A 23,210-nucleotide genomic window follows, 5' to 3' on the forward strand; every position below is an offset into this window, starting at 1 on the left:
ACTTTAAGGTAATTATTGATATTTTTGAGTGTAAGTCTACCATTTCATAATTTGTTTCCTATTTGTTTCCTCTATTTTCATTCTTCTATTCCCACTTCCTGACTTCTTTTGGCTTATTTAGATTTTTTTAGTATTCTACATTAATTTATGTATTGTGTTTTTTTTTAAAGATTGGCATCTGAGTTAACAACTGTTGCCAATCTTCTTTTTGCTTTTTTTTTTCCTCCTTCTCCCCAAAGCCCCCTAGTACATAGTTGTATATTCTAGTTGTGAGTGCCTCTGGTTGTGCTATGTGGGACTCCGCCTCAGCATGGCCTGATGAGTGGTGCCACATCCACGCTGGGGATCTGAACTGGTGAAATCTCGGGCCACCGAAGCGGAGCCCGTGAACTTAACCACTGGGCCACTGGGAGGCCCCTGTATTGTGTTTTTTTTTATTATATTTATGTGTACAATTTTTATTAGTACTTGCTCTGAGATTTCCATAAAAATACTTAAATTTTCACAGTACATTTAGAATAAATATTTTATAATTCAAGTGGAATGTAGAAACCTAATCACCATTTAGGCCCCCTTTACTCTAATCCCTTTATTTTATGTATATAAAATTTCTACATACAATGAAAATCTATCAGACAATATTACCACTTCTGATTTCAATCATCAAACATAGTTTAAAGAAGTCGTGACAAGTAAGTCTATTTTATTTATCCAGATATTTATCATTTCTGTTGTTTTTTCATTCCTGACATTCCAAGTTTCCTTCTAGTATTACTTCCCTTCTGTGTAAATAATTTCCACTAGTCATTCTCACTTTACTTCAAATGGAAGTGTATTTATTTGAACTTCATGTCTAAAGCATATTTTTGCTGTAGATAGAATTCTGGGTTGACACTTCTTTTCTTTCAGCACTTAAAAATGTTATTCCATTTCTTCTGGTCTCCATGGTTTCTGATGAGAAACAAACATTCAAATCATTGTTCCCCTACTCTGGCTGTTTTCAACATTTTTTCTTTTTCTTTAATAGTTTGATTTTAGAATTTCACATGTGGACTTCTTTGAGTTTATTCTGCTTAAGTTTGCTGAAATTCTGGAATCTGTAGGATTCTGTCTTTTGCCAAATTTGGGAAGTTTATAGCTAAGTCTTCAAATAATTTTTTACCTTACTTTCCTCTCTTCTTCTGGTACTCCAAAGATGTGAATATTACATCTTTAACTCCTTTCATTTTGTTTCCTGAGGCTCTATTCACTTTTAAAAACACTTTTTCTTTCTATTGTTCTGATTGGGCTATTACTATAGTTTTCTCTTCAAGTTCACTGGCTATTTCCTCTGTCTTTTCTATTCTGGTATTGAGCCCATCCAGTGAGAATTTCATTGTTGATGTTTATGCAATAAATGCTGGTCACCTATTCCCCTGCGAGAGAAAGGAGGAGAAAAGGTAACGGGGGAGAAATTCTCCAGGAGAAAGCTCTGGTGCCGCCAAAACTTCATGTTGCACATTTCTGAAGAAAAGAGAGCATTTCCCAGCTGGGAAGCATTCACTCGGAACGTCCCGGCTAATAATGTGGCATAGCGATACCAGGATGATTATCTTGCTCTTAAGAGAGGTGGGACTATCTCTTGCTCCTTGCAGGTTCGCTCACTTAGAGCAGGCGATGGGAACAGTCATCTGGGTTGTGGAGGGCAAAAGTTATCCGCTGTTTCCGCTTGGTTTCGAACCAAGGACCTCTTGCGTGTTAGGCAAGCATGATGACCACTACACTACGGAAACCGTTTGACCCACACTCTTTTTCTGATTTCTAAGATACACGTTCAATCCCTGTTAATGTGTGTCATGTAGCGGTCATAACCCACACTATATGAGAGAACAGCAAAAAACACAAATGTCTTTTACAAAAAGGGGGTTAAGGTTCAAGACTATATCAGAGAGAAGGAAGAAAAAATGAAACTTGAGGAATGAAGAGGAGGAGAGAATACAGTGTGAACAGAGCAGGCATGGTTGTAGGAATTCCTTTTGGGCGGAGGGATACCTGTTTAATGTATTTGAATTAAAAATGAAAGGGCACGCGAAACTGTCAGGAGCTGTTTAGGTGATATGGCAGAGAGGACACACTTTGACCAAGAGAGGCAGCGAGAGCTAAGTCAGCGTTCTCTCCTCTTTCGTGCTATCCTTTCCCTTACTTGTGGTAGCAATCTCCGCTTTCCAGATGGCAACCACAGAGCTTTTCACCCAGGACAGCAAGTTCAGATCTAAACAACAGACACTGAATCTTTTTGTTTTCTCTTTATGGGTACACACGGGGCGAAGATGGAATCGACTTTACTTAACACCCCACACTAAGGGCCACATTATCCTACAAGGCCACAACACAGCCGGGATGAAAGGAGCCGCTCTTTCCTGCTCCTTCTTTTCTCTTTTCTGTCGCCAAAATTCTCTCAGCCGCCTCCCGCGCTCTTTCAGCGTCAGTCTCAGTTGACTAGGATAGAAAAACTCTCCCATTTACTCCTCCAGGATTCCGCCCTCTTTTCTTCTGCTGCCAGCAGACCCGCCCGGTTCTGCGTCCGCGTCCATCACGAGGAGTCTCTCCCTCCGTGAGGACGAGCGCTCAGGGCAGTAACCGCAGGGACTTGTCCCCTTTGAGCCGCGGACCCAGGGTGTGGGGAGGTTTGCGCAGCGGTGGGTTGAACTTCTGCGGATACCTGCAGGGACGACCCAGCCAGTTAAATTCTGTGCTGCTACCTCCTACCAGCTGATCTCAACCCCATCCACTGGTAACTTGATAGAAGATCCGGATCGTCCCCTTTACTCTGTGAAGGTCTCATCGCTTACGAGTTGCTTCTCCTCACTCGTGGCTGTTTTTTACACCTGACTGGTGATCCCCGTGCGTTCTGCCCTCCCCACTTAAGCTTCTCTCTCCTTTGGTTATGAAACAGCTGTAGCTTGTTTCGGTGTGAATTTGGACAGCTCAACATTGGGGGAAATTAAGCAGGATTCTCTGATGATTATGTTAATTCGAGAGAGAGCATTAACAAAGAGTCGAGTGTTCTCAGACGGGAGACTTTTTCATGCAAAATGGGCTAGTATAGAAGATATTGTCAGACTTGTGCCAGGTTCTTGTCTTATTCTTTTGTAAATCTTTTCCAGCCTCTCTCAACTTCCCTCAATCCTTCTCAGATGTGTCGTGATTGAACAAGTTTTATGAGGATCTCCTTAAAATAAAAGCTTCTGAAGAATTTTTTTGATACATGTGGATTTTAAACAGCACAGCACACGACCTCATCTCCTCAGAAAACTAAAAGTGACCTCGAGCCAGCCAGGAGTCGAACCTGGAATCTTCTGATCCGTAGTCAGACGCGTTATCCATTGCGCCACTGGCCCCACTCATGTTAGCATTTTTTGAACCATTGTTAATTAGCCTTTGTGAGATTCTTGCATTTTTATACCATAGAATTTCTGGATGTTGTTGACGTGCCCTCGACATCTTTCCCATTTGTCCGCTCTCCAGTTTCCCAGTTGAGAGAATGTAAAGATTCGAGGTCTACCCTGAAGCCTCCTTAGTTCAATATCCTGCTGGCCTCAGATCCTCGACCTTGTGGGGAGGGACCTGGAAGCAGCAAATGATGGAGTTTTTAGGGCATCGCTGTTGCAGAATGGAAGGCAACCGAGAATCAGGGACCAGGATGAACAAACGGAATAACAGAAACACATGCAAACCCAATTGCACTATTAATTCTTCCTCAGTTTGGGTTGTGTTCTTTCTTGTACTCTTAGAGTGCGGAGCACATCCCTCAATTGTGGCATTTATCACACTGTGTTATAAACAGCTGTTTGCTCAGCGGCATTTCCCACTCAATTGTATCTTTCTTGAGGGGTGCACCCTCAGTGTCTACAATAAATAATTTCGCATTAAAAGTCTGCATACATGAATGAAGTGAGAAAAATGCCTGCAAGCATCAGGAAAAAAGTTTAACTTGTGGTATAGGTAGGCATCACGAGTCTGTGATTCCATGCTATCCCAATTCAGATGTTTGAGTGGGAGGTGAGTGGAGTGCTATATACAGCAGTGGTATTCTAGCTTCCTGAATATACCTTTTAGGCTCACAGTAGTTTATGTGCTCAGGGTTTAGGGCTGGGCATGTGCGCATTAATTCTAAAGCTAGTGACAGTCAGACAGTAGGGCTGGGCTGGAATAGTGGCTGAGAAGTAGGCCTCCTAAATGAAGAGAATGTCTAGGCTGCTGAGATTAAAAAAAAAAAGATTAATGAACCAAGTGCACACTAGACATTTTCATTATTTGTTTTTCATAATGGTCGTGATCAGGAGGATTTAGAACACAATGCTTACAAAACTTGTAAGATATCTAGCCCAAAGATCCCTCCCCAGTAACAGGAAACTTTCAGCAATAGCTCCACAACAATTGAAACAACAACACTCAACTGGCTTAAACAAAGTTAATTTATTATCACACATAAGAAGTGCAGATGGTAGGGAGGCAACATGCCTGGTTAATTCAGTAGCTCCATGATGTCATCAGGACCCAGATATTTTGAATCTTGGCACTCTGTCATTCTCAGCATATGGATGTCATACTCCAGCTGTTTCCCCTGTAGAACCTAAAACTCTCACAATCTCAAGATAAAGCCCAGAAGGAAAACAAACAGACCTTTTTCTTGTATCTCTTGTTGAGGATGACTTCTATATGCTCTCCAGTAGATTTCCCCTCACAATGGCTAGAATTGTATCACATACTATCACTTAATCCAACTACTGCCAAGAGAGGGACCACTTTGATTAATTAGATCAATCAGAATTCTGCCTCTGGAGCTGAGAAGGGGGTCCACCTCTTCCAAATCCCAAGACAGTATAGAGAAGGTTATGGGAATGCAATCATTTTTTCTGTTGAAAAGGAGGAATGGGGGCAGTGGTGTTGGTGACTAGTGCTGGGACAGACAAATAGTACTGGCTGCAACACCCTACTCCATCCCCATATTTGAAATAAAATGAAATAAGTATGTTTATTAGCATTTTTGAGAGCTGAGAGCTCTATTACTTACATTAACCCACATTAGACCATAGCTAGATTTCCAGATCTAGCCATCATAGATGTAATTTGACTACAGTTTGTATTCAGTACTTGTATACAAGCACACTACTTGTACATCACATTAATTGTACACGATTACATATTGACTTAGAATTCAGAATTTTATGTATTTGGCCATTAATAACGCCATACACCAGAGATCTTTATGACTGTATAGTAAAGTGACACTACAGTTTCTGAGTCTGAAGTGTCAGAAGTTGACATGTGCATCACAGTGCAGAGATCTGAAGCTCAACCTGAAATAGCTGCCTCCATCTACCTCTCCAGGACAGGAGAGGAGTTAAATTCCTAACTCTGGAGATCAGCAATTTATGCTACCTAAATTTGCCTATGAAATATATAAGTCTCATTGATTCCCAGTCTTATATTTGTAGTTTCTTTAATAAGAGCTATTTTTAATTTGTTTCATCATCATGATCTGTTCATCTCCAGCATCACTACAGTTTAACACTTTGTCTTAACTTTTACTCTCTATTGTTATCATTGTTCATGTAGAAGAAACTTGAAATGGAAAGAAAGAGCAGGCTTAGAGAGCAACCCACGTTAAAAACTTGACTCTGCCTTTTACTAGCTATGTGAATTTAGACAAATCATTTAATTTCAATCACTCCATTACCTTATCTGCAAAATGGGGATGATACTTATGCTGCAGGTTCGTTGTGAGATTAAATGGCATAATGCAGGTAGAATCTTGGCAGATATTTAGACAGTCATTGAAGCATAGCCATCATTGACAACAGTGTCCAACTCCTTCCCAATCTTCTAAAGCTTAACTCCAATAACTCAAAAGGCATTTATTGAATATCCATTTACCAAGTAAAATGTGAAATCTTAAGGATTCCAAGATAAAGCTGAATCCTCATTCCTCAAGGAACTAATATCCAGTCAGAAAGACAAATATAAACTCATAATTACAATAAAACAGGAGAAGTGCTATCCCAGAAATAAAGAAGAAAATGCACTAGCAACACAGAAGTAGAGCAATAAACTCTGGAGGGGAAGTCAGGGGAAGTTCTCCATGACATCACATTTGAACTTAATCTTTTTTATTTTCCCTGAGGAAGATTAGCCCTGAGCTAACATCTGCCAATCCTCCTCTTTTTTCTGAGGAAGACTGGTCCTTAGCTAACATCCGTGCCCATCTTCCTCTACTGAGCTTAATCTTTAAGGAAAAACAAATTTGCCCTAGTGAATAAGAAAATAAAGGGCCAGAGGGTTCAGGATATTCAAGACTAAAGTTACAAAAGATGCATGCTGGGCCGGCCAAGTGATGCAGCAGTTAAGTGCCCATGTTCCCGCTTCGGTGGCCTGGGGTTCACCGGTTTGGATCCCGGGTGTGGACATGGCACCACTTGGCAAGCCATGCTGTGGTAGGTATCCCACATATAAACTACAGGAAGGTGGGCATGGATGTTAGCTTAGGGCCAGTCTTCCTCAGAAAAAAGAGGAGGATTGGCAGCAGATGTTAACTCAGGGCTAATCTTCCTCAAAAAAAAAAAAAAAAAGATGCAAGGCGTATTTTAAGGAAAGCAATTCTATATGGCAGAGCTACAGCTTCAACTGGCATGGAGAAGACGAACTGGAGGAGCAGGAAAAGTGGCTAGAAAGGCAGGTTGAAGGGGCACACCACGGGCTTCTAATACTGGCAATATTATTTTTTTCTATATCTGGTGATTCCCTTCTTATCCTTCCAACTGTATATATACATTTTAATACTTTTTTGCATGTATGACATGCATCACAATAAAAAAATTAAAACATTTTGAAAGATAGGTTGTGCCAACTTGTAAATAACTTTATTTCTCAAGATAAGGGACTTATCCTGTAGGCAAGAAAAAGGGAAAATAGGTTTTTAAGAAGAACATTCTCAGTTCTGTGTTTTAGGAAGATTGAATCTAGCCGGGCAGCACTGTAGAGCTAGACTGCAGTGGGGGAGAAGCCACATTTAGAGACCGCATAGTCTGGGCAGGGATGGCAAAGGCCTGGTCTGGCCCAAGGCGGGTGAGGAGGGCTCAGAGAGCGGAACAGAGGTCTGGCTAAGGTGGAAAGGACAGGCTTTGATGATTCATTGGAAGTGATGAGCAAGGGGAATTTGGGACGGTGATTACATTTATGAATCAGGAAATTCCATTAACTTTCATTGAGTAGTAAAAAAATAGTAAGCTGAAGGAAATGAGCTCCATGTCTACTCCCCAAAGTTTTTTTGTCCTGATTCTACCAGAATTTCCTTTGAGTCTATGAGCTACGCCTGCATCTTCTTGATAAATTCACCCTTTTGTTGATGTTTAAGGTAGTTTGGATAAGGTTTTGTTACCTTATGTTACCAATAAAGAGTCCTGAATAATACAGTAGTGATACCACACATGAAATTCCCAGAGGACAGTGAATTTTTATCAAAACTCAGGCTTGGTAGGTAGAGAAAGAGCTTTGCTACTGTTTGAAAGCTACTGCCAGGTGACCAGGAATACCAGTGAGAGGGTGGAGTGGGCCTAGGGAATCTTCAAGGTGAGAAGATTTTCATTCCAAGTCCCAAGAGCCAAAGCACACTCATGCCTCCCCACGCCCCAACTGTGTCTTCTCTTTGTGAAAAACCTAAGTTCCTGGAATCCTAATCCACGTCTGATGAATGATTAGTAACAGGCCAACTCTTTCCAATCTTACACAGTAATTAAACAAGATTGTGTGTGTAGCCGTGAAGTCTTGAATTATGGGCTAGACATGATGTCTCTATTAAAGTTAGTCTTCTCACCACCAGTGAGGTTAGGCTAGCCATCTCTATCTGGTTTCCTCTATGTGACTGTCACTGTTTCCACTGGTCACTGATACTTGCGTAGGTTTCACACGGATTGGTTGCAGTAAAACACACCGAAGCCAACAATGATGGGAGCTGAAGAAGCAGAGAATTCCTGAGGAAAGAATGATGTTGTTGAAGATGAAAATGATTACAGCACTTGATATTTGTTAAGAAATTCACAGTTTTTAAACAGGCTTAACAAACAAGAATATGGTCTAGGAACGTAGAGTGCAGATTACTCTGTCAATTCCATTTCTTTACTCCACCCAGCCCTCACCCTACTACAATCTATCTTACAAATTCTCTCTTATCTCTAAGACATGGTTCTTACAGAATGTACAGGAGAAATGTATTCTATGTCTTCTTTGAAGGCAAAATTCTAACATTGTAGAGTAGAAGCAGCTGCAATGAGCAAATGAGACGTCATTGCACCACATCCATGCCCAGAAACTAGAAACTAACAGTACTCAAAGGAAATAGTTGAAACTCATAGATATGGTTGTTCTGGATTCAGGACCTATCCTAAGAACTCACAAGGCTCCAAGAACACTCACCAGATATGAAAAATAGTGTGGCGCTGAATAAAAGGATGAAAGTTGGGTAGAGAAAGGTGATTTTCGCTTCCTTGTCTAAGTTAGTTAGTTTCAAAATATCCAGAGAGTGCAGCAGTAATGCAAGGCACACGCAGATACCTGTTACTCAGGAAAAAAAGGGCAACAACCCATCTTGTTAGCTCAGTCTATGGCCTTAGGGCTAATTCCTAAGAACTTAAACTGTCATTTTAGCTCCCCCTACTCTATTCTTTTCCTTTTATTTTCATTGGATTATCTTTTTTTTTCCTTAGCAGTCCCTGAATAGTTTCTAACAGGCTATGCCCAAAGGAACATCACCCCAGCCCAGAACCAGAACAATTGAGGGAATCCTCTTTCTCCCATCTCTTACCTATGATCAAGAAGGTGATTGTGAAGACAAAGTACTGTTCCCAGGAATCCGGAAGGGAATGAGGGAAGGCCAGGAGTATAAAGCTCAGGAAGAAGGAGAGAAGAAGGGCGCTGATCATGAAAATTTGGCCAAATATGAAGTAGTCTGAATTAGGGAGGGAGAGGGGAGAAAGGCCAGCAGCTCCCTCTAGGGCCCCCTTCCTTCCTGGGGCTGAATCCCTAGAATACTAAAGAAGCAGTGCAGAGACTTTAAGGTAGGAACCAATGGCAGCTGGTGGGAAGTTAGGGTTAGAGGGAAAAGCAAGTTGCAGAAAGATCTAGAATAGTGATTCTAGCTGGGCTGGTATCCCTAGGGAAGCCTGATCCCCTGGCTTATTCTGAAATGAGTCTCTGTTACTGGCAGGAGTGTTATTGCCTCCTTCAGGTGTGCTGGGGCAGAACAAAGGGCTGACAATTCCTAGAAGGGACAGGGTTGGAGTAGGGCCCTCCCTTTCAAGGTCAGGACTTACTTGATCTTGATAGAGGCGTCCAACATGTGACCTCACCTTTGCAGATTGCGAAGAGAGCACTGAACAGGACTTTGGAACTGCCTGGGATTTCTATCTTTACCCAGGTGGAAAGGCTGAAGGCCCACCATAGAAGGGCAGAACCGGTGAAAGTGCAGATGAGGATAAGAATGCGATATAGTCTAAATATCCCACATTTTCTACAAAAGGGTGTTGACTGCAGAAAAAAAAAAAAGAAGGTAAATGAGTTAGATTTCCTCAGTTCCTTTGGGATGTCTCCCCATTCTTAAATACCCAGACAAGTCCAAACTCCTTGCCTTTTCTCATACTCAGCTTGCAAGGGTCTCCCTCCTCCTCCTCCCCTAACCAAATCCTCTCCAGGCCACAGACTAACCCTGTGTCCCTCACCCACAAGGACTGAGATCTTTCTCCTTGATCTTTACATTTTATCTGAACCACTTGCACACAATCATCCACATCCTTGTACTGTTATTATGCTTTTCCTGGAAGTCTGGGCATATTGTCTCACTACCTAGATTAGAAGTCCCTGGAGGAAAATAGCCCTGACATAATCTCCTATCACTTTTAGCATAGTGCTTTATATGTAGGAGGATTTCATTGACTGTTAACAGAAAGGAAAAATACATAGCATATACCAAATACATTCCTTGGTGATGTCAAGAGAAGTGAAAGTTTTTTCTGACGCTCTGTAGTGTCAACATTCCCTCTCATCGTCACTCCCCTGGAATCACAGCCCTTTTTTTCCTTCTCTTACTGTTAATGATCCCCATTTACCTTTTCTCTTATTTCTTTTAACTCTTCTGTTTCAGCTTTCATCTCCTGATTACACTCTGTTTTCTATAGCGCCTTTTTACATTGAGGTCCATTCTAGCCTTCTCCTCAAGAGTAGAATCTTGTAGTCTCCTCCTGTGTCCTCATTGGCTGGAACATTTAGTGATATCATAAGTGTGAGAACTCTAGCTCCCAACAAAAACATGAGATCCTACCTTACTACCCCTACTTTTTAAAAACATGACATCTCCCATACCCTTTCACCCAGCAAAGTTTTTGTTTTCCTTGGCACATGTGTGCCTCAAAGTTATGGCTTATGCCCTTAGCTCTGAATTCTAATACTAAATAGATAGGAGTACTGTATTCCTGTACAAGATTGAAGGACACTTGAGAGAGAATACAGGATAATCAGGGAAATAACTGGGAAGATGTAAGTGGAAACCAGTTTTGTGTTAAGGGTATAGTGGATCATACTACAGATCCTTCAACAGAATGATGTTAATACATGTAATGCCTTCTGACCCCAACCTTATTGTCTATCACACTGCTTGGCCAATGGTGGATATTCTGCATGTTTGTTAATGGAGAATTAACAAATAAATAAATAAATGAAAATAATGAGATGAAAAAGCAGGGGGTTGCTAAGGACCTCTATTTAGAAGTTTCTTAAATGTAAGCTCTGGAATGCAGGGATTATCTTTGTCTATTGTATTCACTTACATATTCTGAGCACCTAAAATATTGTCTGACACAAGGCAGGTACCAAACAAATATTTGTGGAGTAAATGACTGACTGATCCAGGAAGAAAAGGCTCATCCTTAGGACGGAGGGTTGACAAATCTGTCAGTTTCCCTCAAGTGACCATTTCTGTATGCTATGTACTATACCAACATATTTCTAGGACTAACTAGGATGTTAGAGTGTGCAACAATAATACATTTCCAGCTTAGCATTATAGGTTTATGTGTCAATCAGTTGTACTTTTAAAAGAGGGCAGTATGATAATGTCATTGGCTAGCATAAATAGCACTGAGGGAAGGGGCACCTGGGATGTGTATGCAAGAAGAAGGAAGGATTAAAGTTTGAAAAAGGAAAATCATGACTCATTCACTTAGTAAATCATGTTTACTGTCATTGCTCTATTTCTTCTACAATGCTGTGAGATAATTTTTTATCAAGATTGAGCAAAAACAAGACACTAATCATCTTAGATCTTTCCAGTACTTTTTCAGAATCTATTGATTATGTGAGCTTTCTTCTTTAGTTTATTAGTATGATGGATTATATTAAGTGATTTTTGAATATTGGACCAGCCTTGCATACCTGGAATAAACTCCATTTGATCACAGTGTATAATTCTTTCTATACACTGTTAGATTCAATTTTCTAATATTTTTCTTCAAGACTTTTGCATCTATGTACATGAGAGATATCAGTCTGTAGTTTTCCTTTCTTGTAATATTTGTTTCTGGTTCTGGTGTTAGGGTAATGCTGGCCATATAGAATGAGTTAGAAAGTATGCCTTCTGCTTCTATTTTCTGGAAGAGATTGCAGATAATCGGTATAATTTCTTCCTTAAATGTTTGGCAGAACTCACCAGTGAACTCATCTGGGCATGGTGTTTCTGTTTTGGCAAGTTATTAATTGTTGACTTAATTTCTTTAATAGATATAGGCTTATTCAGATTGTATTTTTCTCCTTGTGTAAGTTTTTCTGGATTACATCTTTCAAGGAATTAGTCCATTTCATCTAGGTTATATCATATTTGTGAGCATAAAGTTGCCTAAAATAATCCTTTATACTATTCCTTTATTATCCATAATATTCTTTTCTTCCATTATTATTTTAATATCTATAAGATCAAGAATGATGTCCCTACTTTCATGTCTGATATTAGTAATTTCTGTCTTCTCTCTTTTTTTGTTAGTTAAACTGGCTAGAGTTTTATCAATTTTATTGATCTTTCCAAAGAACCAGCTTTTGGTTTTGTTGATTTTTCTCTATTGATTTCTTCTTTTCCATTTCATTGGTTTATGTTCTAATTTTCATTTTTTTCCTTCTGCTTACATTAGGTTTAATTTATTCTTCTCCTAGTTTCCTTAAGAGGAAGCTTAGATGATTGAGTTTAGATCTTTCTTCTTTCTAACATGTGTATTCACTGCTATAAATTTCCCTCTAAGCACCACTTTCACTTCATTCCACAAATTTTGGTAAGTTGTGCTTTTATTTTCATTTAGTTCAAAATATTTTAAAATTTCCATTGAGATTTCTTCTTTCATCCATGTATTATTTAGAAGCGTGCTGTTTAATCTTCAAATGTTTTGGAGTTTTCCAGCTATCTTTCTGTTATTGATTTATAGTTTAATTCCACTGTGGTCTAGACCATTGTATGATTTCAATTCTTTTAAATTAGTTAAAGTTTGCGCTATGGCTCGCAATGTGGTCTATCTTGGTGAATGTTCCATATGAGCTTGAGAAGAATGTATATTCTCCTGATGTTGGATGAAGTAATCTACAGATGTATATCTAGTTAACTGATGGTGCTGTTGAGCTCAACTACGCTCTTACTGATTTTCTGGCTGCTGGATCTGTCCATTTCTAATAGACGGGTGTTGAAATCTCCAACTATGATAATGGATTCATATATTTCTCTTTGCAATTCTATCAGTTTTTCCTCATGTATTTTGACATCCTATTGTTAGGTGCATACACATTAAGGATCATTGTGTCTTCTTGGAGAGTTGACCACTTTATCATTACGTAATGCCCTTCTTTATCCCCGATAATTTTCCTTGCTTTGAGGTTTGCTGTATCTGAAATTAATATAGCTACTCCTGCTTCTTTTGATTAGTGTTAGTATGGTGTATTTTCTTCCATCCATTTACTTTTGGTCTACATGTTGGATTAATATCTGCCGTATTTGCTACTGTTTTCTATTTATTGCCATTGTTCTTTGTTTCTTTGTTTGTTTCTTTTTTTTTTTTTCGGTCTTCCACTCTTTTTCTGCCTTCCTGGTTTTAATTATTTCATATGATTCTAACTTTATCCTCTTCAGCATATATCAATTATACTTTTTTTTACTTCTTTTTTAGTTGTTGCCCCTGTTTTTGCAAGATATATTTACAAATAAATCCAATTCCATTTTTAAATAATAGTATACCACTACACAAGTAATACAATGAAATTACTCTGTTTAATCCAAGCAGAAATCAGTCAGAAATAACCTTCCCTGGAGGCCAACAGGAACTCTGGATGCTCACACACTCCGAGAGAGCCTGCAATGGGGAGATTAGGAATATTTTCTAAGATTATACTATAATCTTTTTCTGGGACAATCCTGATCTCAAATATTTTCACCTACTATCTCCATAAAACATTTAAATGGCAGAGAATTAGTATATCTCGGCATCCAAATTTCACTTCCCTGATGCTGTTTAATGCCTTTTAGGTGATTTTTAGGCAGGTCTTAAAGGGCACTGGGTTACCAGAGAGTCAGTCAGTCACTTGATTTTTATTTTATTCTTTTTACTTATCTAAAACGTGAATTAACACATATTACTTTTTTTTTAAGATTTTACTTTTTTTCCCTTTTTCTCCCCAAAGCCCCCAGTACATAGTTGTATATTCTTCGTTGTGGGTCCTTCTGGTTGTGGCATGTGGGACGCTGCCTCAGCGTGGCCTGGTGAGCAGTGCCATATCCGCGCCCAGGATTCGAACCAATGGAACACTGGGCCGCCTGCAGCGCAGCACGCGAACTTAACCGCTCGGCCACGGGGCCAGCCCCAACGCATATTACTTTTTAATAAGAAAAAATAAAATATTTTTTATTAAGAAGAAATTTCATCATAGAAGGGACTAAGGAGATGGGAACCAGAGCAAAAATAAAAAAAAATAGAAATAAGTTTCAGAAAAATGTGATATAACTACTGAAGGTACATATCCTTCCTGGATGGTATAATTTACCATTTTCACAGGTCCTTTTCCAAAAGACACTTCTCTCACTGATATTTTATAGAGGGCAAGATCCCAAAAAGTCCAGTGATGGTTGAGTTTCTACTGACCAAAGCTGGATGCTTACTGCTTCCTTTGTCATACTCACTGGTGTTCTCCTCTGGGCATTTCCCTTTGAATCGCACAAATGACAACCTAGAGGCCATCAGGGACAGATAGTTTAGTGAGACAACTGACATAAGAAGTAGCTTAGGATCACAAAGAGAGAGAACTGAATTTTGTTAAGTTCTCTTAGTTAACATAGGTCTGAGCAGAGTGTCTCAATAAGATAAAACTCCAAGAAAATCTAGTGGTAACAGGCCCAGAAACTGTCCTTTCAGAACCAGACTGGAGACATCTCACTCTAACCTCAAGGAGTGAAAATACGCAACCCAATACCAGATAGAATACTTTGATGCAACCTACAAAAAGAAATGTGTTTTACATTGTGACGTAGTGGATGTATGTATGTGTATTTGTGTCTGTGTGTATGTATATAGTACAAGTGGATTTCATACTTTATTCTTTTTTTATCAAACAAAAATACTATTAGAAGATCCCAAAGTGTCACTTTAGATTTACTTATTAATTACAAAGGGCATTACGTTTGCAATTGAAAGATCTGGCCGGTATGACCTTTGCAAGGATCAGCCTTAGCATGACCACAAATTAGCAGTATCTAGCTTGTGATGTGATGCAGTGAGAAACATACACCATCAGCTGTAGTGTGTTCTTATCAAAAACATTTAATCTTAGTCTATTGAGGAAACAACCAGATGAATGCATCCTATGGAGCATTCTTTGAGATACCTGGCTTGGACTCTTCAAAAATATCAGGACTAAAGAGGACAAGAGAATAATAGGAGGACGTTCTAGATCAAATAATTAAAATGTGTGATTAAAAAAATGCAATGTGTCATCCCTGATTGGTTCTTGACCAAAAAGAAAAAAAATTAAAGGGCATTTTAGAGACAATCTTGAAATACAAATATAAACTGTGTATTAGATGATATTGTTGTATATACTAAATTTAGTGGGTAAGATTACTGAAGTACTTAGGGGTGAAGTAGGATGAGATATGCATCTTACTTTTAATAGCTCTGTTTTGTCAATGTTAACTTTGAGACATCTACTAGACATGTAAGTGAAGATATTAAGTAGAGAGCTGGAGATATTAGCCAGGAGTTCAGAGGGGAATACAGTTTTGAGACATGTAAATGGATGATATCCCCTAGGGAAAAGACTTAGAGAAGAGGGTCAAGAACAGAGCTGTGATTTGCTCCATCATTTAAAGGTCCAGCAGAGGAATGGTTCCTTATAGCAACAAATTCCAAAGAAACAAGTGATAGACAGAAAATTTGTTTGGTTAGTTAGAGCATCACTTGGGAATCATGCCCCTGAGAAAGGAAAGACGAAGAAAAATGGGATGTATATAGGAGCAGTTCTGATATAAAGCCAGTTTTCAATACCAGTTAGTACACAAGCCATTCTACCAATGGACTCTTATGCTTACACTTAACCATTGATATAAGGGTAACCATAAGTATAAGGCTGAGATTTTAATAGTGTTACATAGTGTTGTGGCCAGGGGCCCCAGAAATGAAAGACACTTGTCCAGAAAGGAAGTACACACAGGAAACACTACTTTTCTATCTAAGGAAAGCAAAGCATTACTTTTTTTAATCTAAGTTTGAGGCCTAACTAAACCCATCAAGTGCTATTTCTTGTGTAAACTGGGCTGGGGCATGTAGCTGCAGCACAACCCCAAATCTCAGGGTTATGCCTTCCTCCAGCAGACCTCACGGGAGGAAAGACCAGAGAACTAAGAAGGTCACTTAGCGTGTGTATGGTAGTGTTGCCTACCTAGTCATCTCAGTCAACTAGTAAACGTGGCCCACTCATATCATTGAGTAGTATCAGTAGGAATAGTCTTCTCTACTCTTGGGGAGGAATGATAACAGAAGTGGAGAGGTGGGTAAGAGAACTTGAGGACCTCCTCTCTCCTGTAGAATTTACTATTAGAATAATATGACTTTCAGATGTGATCGATTATCAAAATTACCTAAAACGCATTTATATTAGTCAGTTTGGGCTGATATAACAAAACACCGTGGACTGGGTGGCTTAAATAATAGAAATTTATTTTCTGACAGTTCTGAAGGCTGTAAGTCCAAGATCAAGGTTCCTGCCAATTTGGTTTCTGATGAGAGCTCTTTTCCTGGGGCTCCTTTATTCTCACATGGCCTTCCTCTAAGTGGGGAGAGAGTGCTCTGGTGTCTCTTTTTATAAAGACACTAATCCTATTGGATCATGGCCTTACCCTTATAGCTTCATTTAATCTTAGTTACTTCTTTAGAGGGCTCATCTTCATATACTGCTATATTAGGGGTTTGGGCTTCAACATACGAATTTTGGGGGATGCCAACATCCAGTTCATAACAGTATACAAAAATAGACCTGGGCCCAAGCCTTATTAAATCACATGTGGACAGCTGGATGCTGAGCCATGGATCAAAGTTTGAAAACCAATGGCAAAGTATACATCATTTCTAAAACAAAGAGCATTTAGGTAATGAAATAAAGCAAAAGATAGTTTACCATTCATTTTTTCTGAATCTTCCATCAGCTCTCAAAGAGCAAGAAGCCATCCCACAGATTGGAAGATGGTCTTAAAGAGGGCAGAAATGGGAAAATACAGCTCTCGTGTAACGCTCAAGGATTTGAAAAGCCTCTGAGAATATAAGGAAAGTGAACAGATACATCAGAGAAGCAGGTGATTGGTATAAACTCTGGTATTTTAAAAAATCACTTACCTAGCACCTAATATATCAAACGCATTCCAGGAAATATGAAGATACAGATTAAGCTCTGTCCTCATGGTGCTTACAGTCTTGTAAAGGAGATGACTGAAGTAAACAATTACAACACCTAACACAGTACCTTGCACAGAGTAGGCTCTCAAAAGTTCCAGTTAAAGGAACGAATAGATAAATTAAGGATAAATGATAAAATAAATGGAATAAAGAATGTGATAAAATACAGGTTCAATGTACTATGGGAGGTTGAGAGAGAGAGAAACTATTTCTAGTTTAGGAAGTAGAGGAGGGAGTGAGAAAACTTCGCACATGAGTTGGGGATTTGTTCTGGGTCTCTAGGCCTGAAAAACATTCAAATGGGAATTGATGGAGGAGAAACATATTCGACATAAACATTATGGAAGAAAAAGTAGGGTGGCAGGAGAGCATGTGAGCTTTTCAGGAAAGAGCAAATAGCACCAAATGGACATGGAACACATTAAAAGAGGTTAAAACAGAAAGAAGATATTTTTTAGTGGGACAGGTTGGAGACAGATCATAGAGGTGATTCAAGAATGATAGGGAAGGTACAACCTATGAAACTAAGGAAATTTGGGAACAAGAACAACGGTTCTTAAAGATTATTCTGATGACTATGTATTAGGCAGATTACAAGGTGAATCAAGTTGAGGCAGGGAGACATTTAAATTATGAAATAATCCATAAGATAGGCAATGACAAGTGGAAATAAATTAGAGGGATGGATGTGAGTCATGAAAAAGCACACCTGGCTGAGTTAACATCTTTTTATATGTTGAGGGCCAGAAAGGAAAAAAAAAATTACCTATATGTGAAAAAATAACTAAGCTTTACAACTCAGGAGACTTGGATTTCTGATCCCAGCTCCAGATATCAGTGGTGGCCTCAGTTTCCTCATCCGTAAAATGAGAATAGAGGAGAGGTACTGGATCAATGGTTCCCAATCCTGGATGTATATTAAAATCACTTGGGCACAACCAGAAGAACCTGCAACTAGAATATACAACTATGTACTGGGGGGCTTTGCCTACAACTAGAATATACAACTATGTACTGGGGGGCTTTGGGGAGAAGAAGAAGAAGAAAACATAAGATTGGAAACAGAAGTTAGCTCAGGTGCTAATCTTTAAAAAAAATAAAAAAAATAAAATAGAGTAAAATCACTTGGAGGAGTAAAAACAAACAAAAAAACTACAAAAAAATCACCCTATCAGAAACTAAAAGGGAACAGTCCCCAAGACATTGAAAGGATAATAAGATAATACTAAAAACGACACTGCCCATTAATATGACAATCTAAATTAAATGGACCAATTTCTTCAAAGACACAAACCAGCACAACTCAAGAAGGATTTGATAATCTGAATAGTCCTTTATCTATTAAGTCAATTACCTTTGTAGGTTAAGAACTCCCTACAAAGAAAATTACAGGACCAGATGGTTTTATTGGTAAATTCCAACAAGTATTTTAAAAAGAAGCAATTATCATTCATATAATCTCCCACAGAAAATAGATATAACACTACCCAACCCATTTTATGATGCCCAAATTAGCCAGTTGGCAGTGCCAGATAAAGAGAGTACAAAAAAAGAAAATAAAGACCAACATCAACCAGGAACATAGACATAAAGATCCTCAACAAAATATGAAGAAATAAAATCCAGCAACATATAAAAAATAATCATACACCGTGACTAAATAAGGTTCACGTGAAGAAGTTGGGAAGCTGGTTTAATGATAGAAAATCAATCAATACAATCCATTGTATTAACAAATTAAGGAAAAAAAAAACCCATAACAATTTCAGTAGGTGTGGAAAAAATAATTTTACAAAATTCAACATCCTTTCATGATAAAAACTCTCACTAAACTAGAATAGAAGGGAATTCCCTTAATCTGATAAAGAATATTTACAAAATCATATAGTTATCATACTTAATAGTGAAAAACTGAATGTTTTCCCCCTAAGATTGTTAGTAGGCTATAATATCCTCTCTCACTACTCCTGTTCTACAACTTACTTGTAGTCTACATTTGTTCAATAGGCAATAAAAGTTATAAAAGTCATAGGTTGGAAAGGAAGAAATCATACTGTATTCAAAAATACTATGGGAGGCTACATTGAAAATCCCAAAAAGTCTACACTAGAACTCAGCAATGTGTTTAGCAAAGTGGCATAAAACCAGGTCAAAAAATAAAATTATTCATATTTATATGCACTTAAACCTAAAATTATTCCATATTTTACCTTTGAGATATCTTCCAGTGTTCTGACTATATGGAGATTTTGTTTTGGAATTTGTGATATGACAAGCAAAACAACTTTCATCCCAAGAAAATAATAAGCCTCTTGAAAAAATCTTGAGCATTATATTTTTTCCAAGTGTTAATAATTTCATCTATTTTAGAAATTTTAGAAACTCAGACATCTTAATCTTTCACTTTTTAGAATACATAAATCTTGCATTTGTAAATATTCATCACTCTTAGTTTAAGTAACTTCATAACCAAAAAATAGTATTTTTCCTTAGTAGCAGTTAACAACCATAATGGTGGCTAAATCAGAATTAGTTTGAAAACTGTCGTTTAACCTGCTTCAGGAAGTAGTAAAAATAATACTTTTTGATACCTTTCTACAATTAAGATATGTCACTTGAGTGAATATAAATAGGATTTACCTATTGTCTAACGTATTTCCTAAGCATATCAATCACCAGAATTATGTTCAAATGACGCCACACATCCAATACATCAAACTGATTTTACTCAGATTCAGGAGTCTATACACCCAGATGGTTCACTAAAATGTTGATAGAATTGGTATATTTCATATTGGAGAGGGCACTCAGCTGATTACGTTTGTGTGCATATTATATGCAGTAAGAATAATACCATCAGTAAATATAAAATGATGCTCCTAAGAACAATTGATAGTTGTTTTTTTTAAATAGAATGTTCCTAGTTTCAAGATCTACTCAATAGTTCAAAAACTCAAGTTCATAAGATGAAATGATTAAGGAAATTTAAAGTAAGGTACAGTTATTTCTCAAATAGGTATGTTTTTTTCCCTACTGACAAGAAATTTTAAGTAGTCTTTCAAATAATGTCTGCCTTTAAGCCGGATAAATGAAGTAGCATGCTGGGACCATAAATTCCTCTATTCTGTCCTCAAAGTACATTTTATTGAACAAACAAACAAAATTGAAGACTACTCAAGTGATTCTTCTACTATTCCAAACGTGTAGGAATATTCCAGGGATGATTGCATGATTTTATGTATCATAGACTTGAGGTTGTTTTGCCCTTCCAGTCCAGAACATACTTTGATCCTTTCTTACACAATGAAATGGAAATTTCAGAATACCAGATCACAGTGACTATTGCAAAGGTTTTGCATTATGTGTACTTCTTAAACTATACATTGCCTAAACGAGAAATGGATAAATCTACATTACTTGTGGATTGCTGATTGAAAGTGAATGTCATTAACAGCCTGAATTGACCCAAGTTCAAATCTGAGCTTGCTCATTGAAATTGGGGCAGGTTTAGGAAAAGGGTGAGAGTGCTTTCTCCATATCCTTTGGCAGAGTCACTCTGCTGAAGTAATATGTATTATTGTTTATTAATTTCCTAGCTAAAACGGTCACATCGTGATAAAATGTAATTATAGCTTGAAAAGAAAATCACCCGCCTCTGACCAATTAAGTCAGAATCATTGGAGGTGGATTCCAGGCATTGCCTTTAAAAAAAATTATTACTGTTTTTAAACACTCTCCAGGTTATTCCAATGTGCAGGCAGCGATGAGAAAAACTGAACTAAAAGATCTCTAAGGGGCTTACTTGTTGGATACTCATGACACAAACACGATTTTTACTGTTGACTGGAAGACTACAAGAATGAGATTTAAACTTAAAAAAAAGAAAAGGAAAGGAAAAGGAAGTGGGGCAGGTTTGGCATTGGACTCCTGTGAGTGTGGACAGTGGCCAACCGGCAGAAGGAAGTCCCTGCCCAGAACAGGATTTGCTGCCCCTAGTAGCGAGAAGTCGTGGTTAATCCCTCGTCCGAGCCTCCAGGACCCCCGACTTTGGCCCGGGTACGAGGGGAGTACGGTGCTTCCCGCCGCTGGGGACAGGCTTGAGGAGATCCTGCATATTTTACTACGAGTCCCCTCGCCTCTACGCTGTACTTCGTCGCGGATGCAGGATCAGAAATCACAACCAGAACCCCCTAGAACACAAAACTTTCCAACTCCCACAGGAGAAAAAGTGAATCCGGCCGGGAAAAGCACAAGTGCGTCGCCAGCTTTCGGTCCTGTGAACCATTAGAGCCAGCAGACGAAAACTTCCACCACCAGCTGCAGGGCGGACGCTCTAGGAAATCGGGAGGGTTTGTAATCTCAGTGGTTTCCTTTTGCCATCAGGCAACTTCCCCGACGGTTTGGCATTCCCTGGCGGTCCGGTCTGGACCGAATGCCCTTCACTTGTAGTCAGAGCAGTCTAGCCCAGTGGTTTTCTAACTTTAGCGTGCATCGGAATCACTTGGAGGGCTTGTTAAATCACATTGCCCGTCCCAGCCCAGATCCTGCTGATGTCTGGCGACTACCCTTTGAGAACTATTTTAGCCTCTCTTATCTTGATCGCCCCAGAAAGCGTGATTCTTGGGTGTAGTTCGGTACACATCGGCTGGAAACCGCAAGATAGATTCCAAACCTTTCTCAACCAAGGATCCACAGCTGAGCTACAGAAAATAGATTATGACGTGAGTCACTATTTTCTCAATGGATGGCACATGACTAGTTCCATTCTAAGAGAGAAGTTAATTCATTACATACAGTGGACACCTTAGGGCATTAGGGCTTAATTCTATCAGGAACCTGGGTTACGTTTGAGGAAAGATGGACCAAGGCTGTGTCCCCTACACATTTCACACATCGGAAGAATCTTAGGATTTTCTCAAGGTCTGTGTCCTCACAGAAGACAATTCTTTGAGTTAGTAACTTCAGTACACTTTTCCTCGTGTGCCACAATCCCCTTTATCAGTCTTGTTGAAGATAGTGAGATATCTACTTAGTGCTCTTTAGTTAGGTGGTAATCTTCTTCTCCCTGAGCTGGAAGACAGTCTTCCTCCAAGGGCAAATACCACAGGCTTCAAGAAGACTTCAGAGCCTTTGAACTTTATGTACTTTGAACTTTATATACAGAGTACTTTTCATATATGACTCAACGTTTTTCTATCTTATAAGGGTTTTTAAAAAATATATGATATATGCACATATATATGGCAAATAGTAATCCAAAAAAAAAGAAGGAAGAAAGAAAGAAAAACTCTTTGGGATAGAAAAGCTAGCTAATTGTACATAATCTCTAGCCCACACCGCCCACCCATAAGAAAGACCCTGACACTCCGGGTAAACACACACACAAACACACACAAAGCCACTTCTAGAGATAGCTCCTTCCCCTACCCTGCCGTCTCAAAACTCTCCGAAGCATGACGTCTTTAACCCAATTAGGTATTTTTTAAAACCAAGTTTAATCTAGCATAGAGACATTCAGAATTTCAGAGACCCAGTCTCTGGCCTGTTTTAGTTGTCGCGTTCTCCTGGATAGTGTCGACTCTTAGGTCCCAGGGAGGGATGCCCGAGGAAAAACACCAAGCTGCTGATCCCATTCCATCGACTGTTTCTCAGAGCACTTCGCGGAAAATATAGCCCAGCACTACTTCCTCTCAATAACCTTTTGCATCCTTTGGTGTCTAACTTATTTGTCAAGCGAGAACGGGAAAGAGGAAAAGGGAACGGCTTTGGTAAATCCCACTCGAAAGGGCTTCGTGGTCCTTCCACCCTTCCCGCGCGCAGACAGCCAGCTTCCTCCGACGCTCGAGGGAGAAGCATCTTGGAGAGAGGCAAAACGAAAGGTTCCGGAACCCACGCAGCAGGAGGCTGGCCCGCCCACTCGGCCCAATGAAGGACCTCCTGGAAATGCCTCAGGCAGTCGGAGTCTCCCAAACCTCTGCTTTTTTCCCAGTCGCCTTGGAAACATCCACCTTCGTTTCTGCTAGCAGAACTCCCTCCGCGCTTTCAGGACTGGTGGCCTGGGACGGTCTACAGCTGAACCCAGTCTGCCTTTGTACGCCAGAAGCAGCTCCGGGACTGCGAGAGAGAGGAAGGCACGTAGGTGGCCGCGACCAGAGCAAAGACGTTGCACATTCCTTTGTAGGCCGTGTCATAAGTGACCGGAAGCTG

At 39.3% G+C, this 23,210-nt stretch overlaps 1 protein-coding gene and 2 non-coding genes across 6 annotated transcripts; all 3 read right to left on the minus strand.

The window, feature by feature from the left end:
- Positions 1 to 1,699: 1,699 nt before the first annotated feature.
- On the minus strand, positions 1,700 to 1,772 carry TRNAV-AAC (transfer RNA valine (anticodon AAC)). Its single transcript has one exon. It is a non-coding gene; the product is annotated as a tRNA-Val (tRNA).
- A 1,535-nt stretch (positions 1,773 to 3,307) lies between these two features.
- Positions 3,308 to 3,380, minus strand: TRNAR-ACG (transfer RNA arginine (anticodon ACG)). Its single transcript has one exon. It is a non-coding gene; the product is annotated as a tRNA-Arg (tRNA).
- Positions 3,381 to 7,475: 4,095 nt separating this feature from the next.
- LOC103567874 (transmembrane protein 225B-like) lies at positions 7,476 to 10,296 on the minus strand. Of its 4 annotated transcripts, none has more exons than XR_548806.2 (5): positions 10,143 to 10,296; positions 9,351 to 9,564; positions 8,843 to 9,068; positions 8,455 to 8,592; positions 7,476 to 8,012 (listed from the first exon to the last, which is right to left on the minus strand). XR_548806.2 is itself a non-coding variant. In XM_008544611.2 (5 exons), exons 1-5 carry the CDS (start codon positions 10,182 to 10,184, stop codon positions 7,882 to 7,884), a joined length of 669 nt encoding a protein of 222 aa, XP_008542833.1. In that variant the 5' UTR covers positions 10,185 to 10,278; the 3' UTR covers positions 7,476 to 7,881. The 4 variants fall into 4 exon arrangements, 1 of the variants encoding a protein (XP_008542833.1); XR_011529960.1 differs by having other exon boundaries at positions 8,843 to 8,925; positions 10,143 to 10,284; XR_011529961.1 differs by having other exon boundaries at positions 8,843 to 8,952; positions 10,143 to 10,278.
- Between the last annotated feature and the right edge of the window lie 12,914 nt (positions 10,297 to 23,210).

This window comes from Equus przewalskii, chromosome 19 (assembly GCF_037783145.1).
Source record: "Equus przewalskii isolate Varuska chromosome 19, EquPr2, whole genome shotgun sequence".
NCBI classification, from domain to species: Eukaryota; Metazoa; Chordata; class Mammalia; order Perissodactyla; family Equidae; genus Equus; species Equus przewalskii.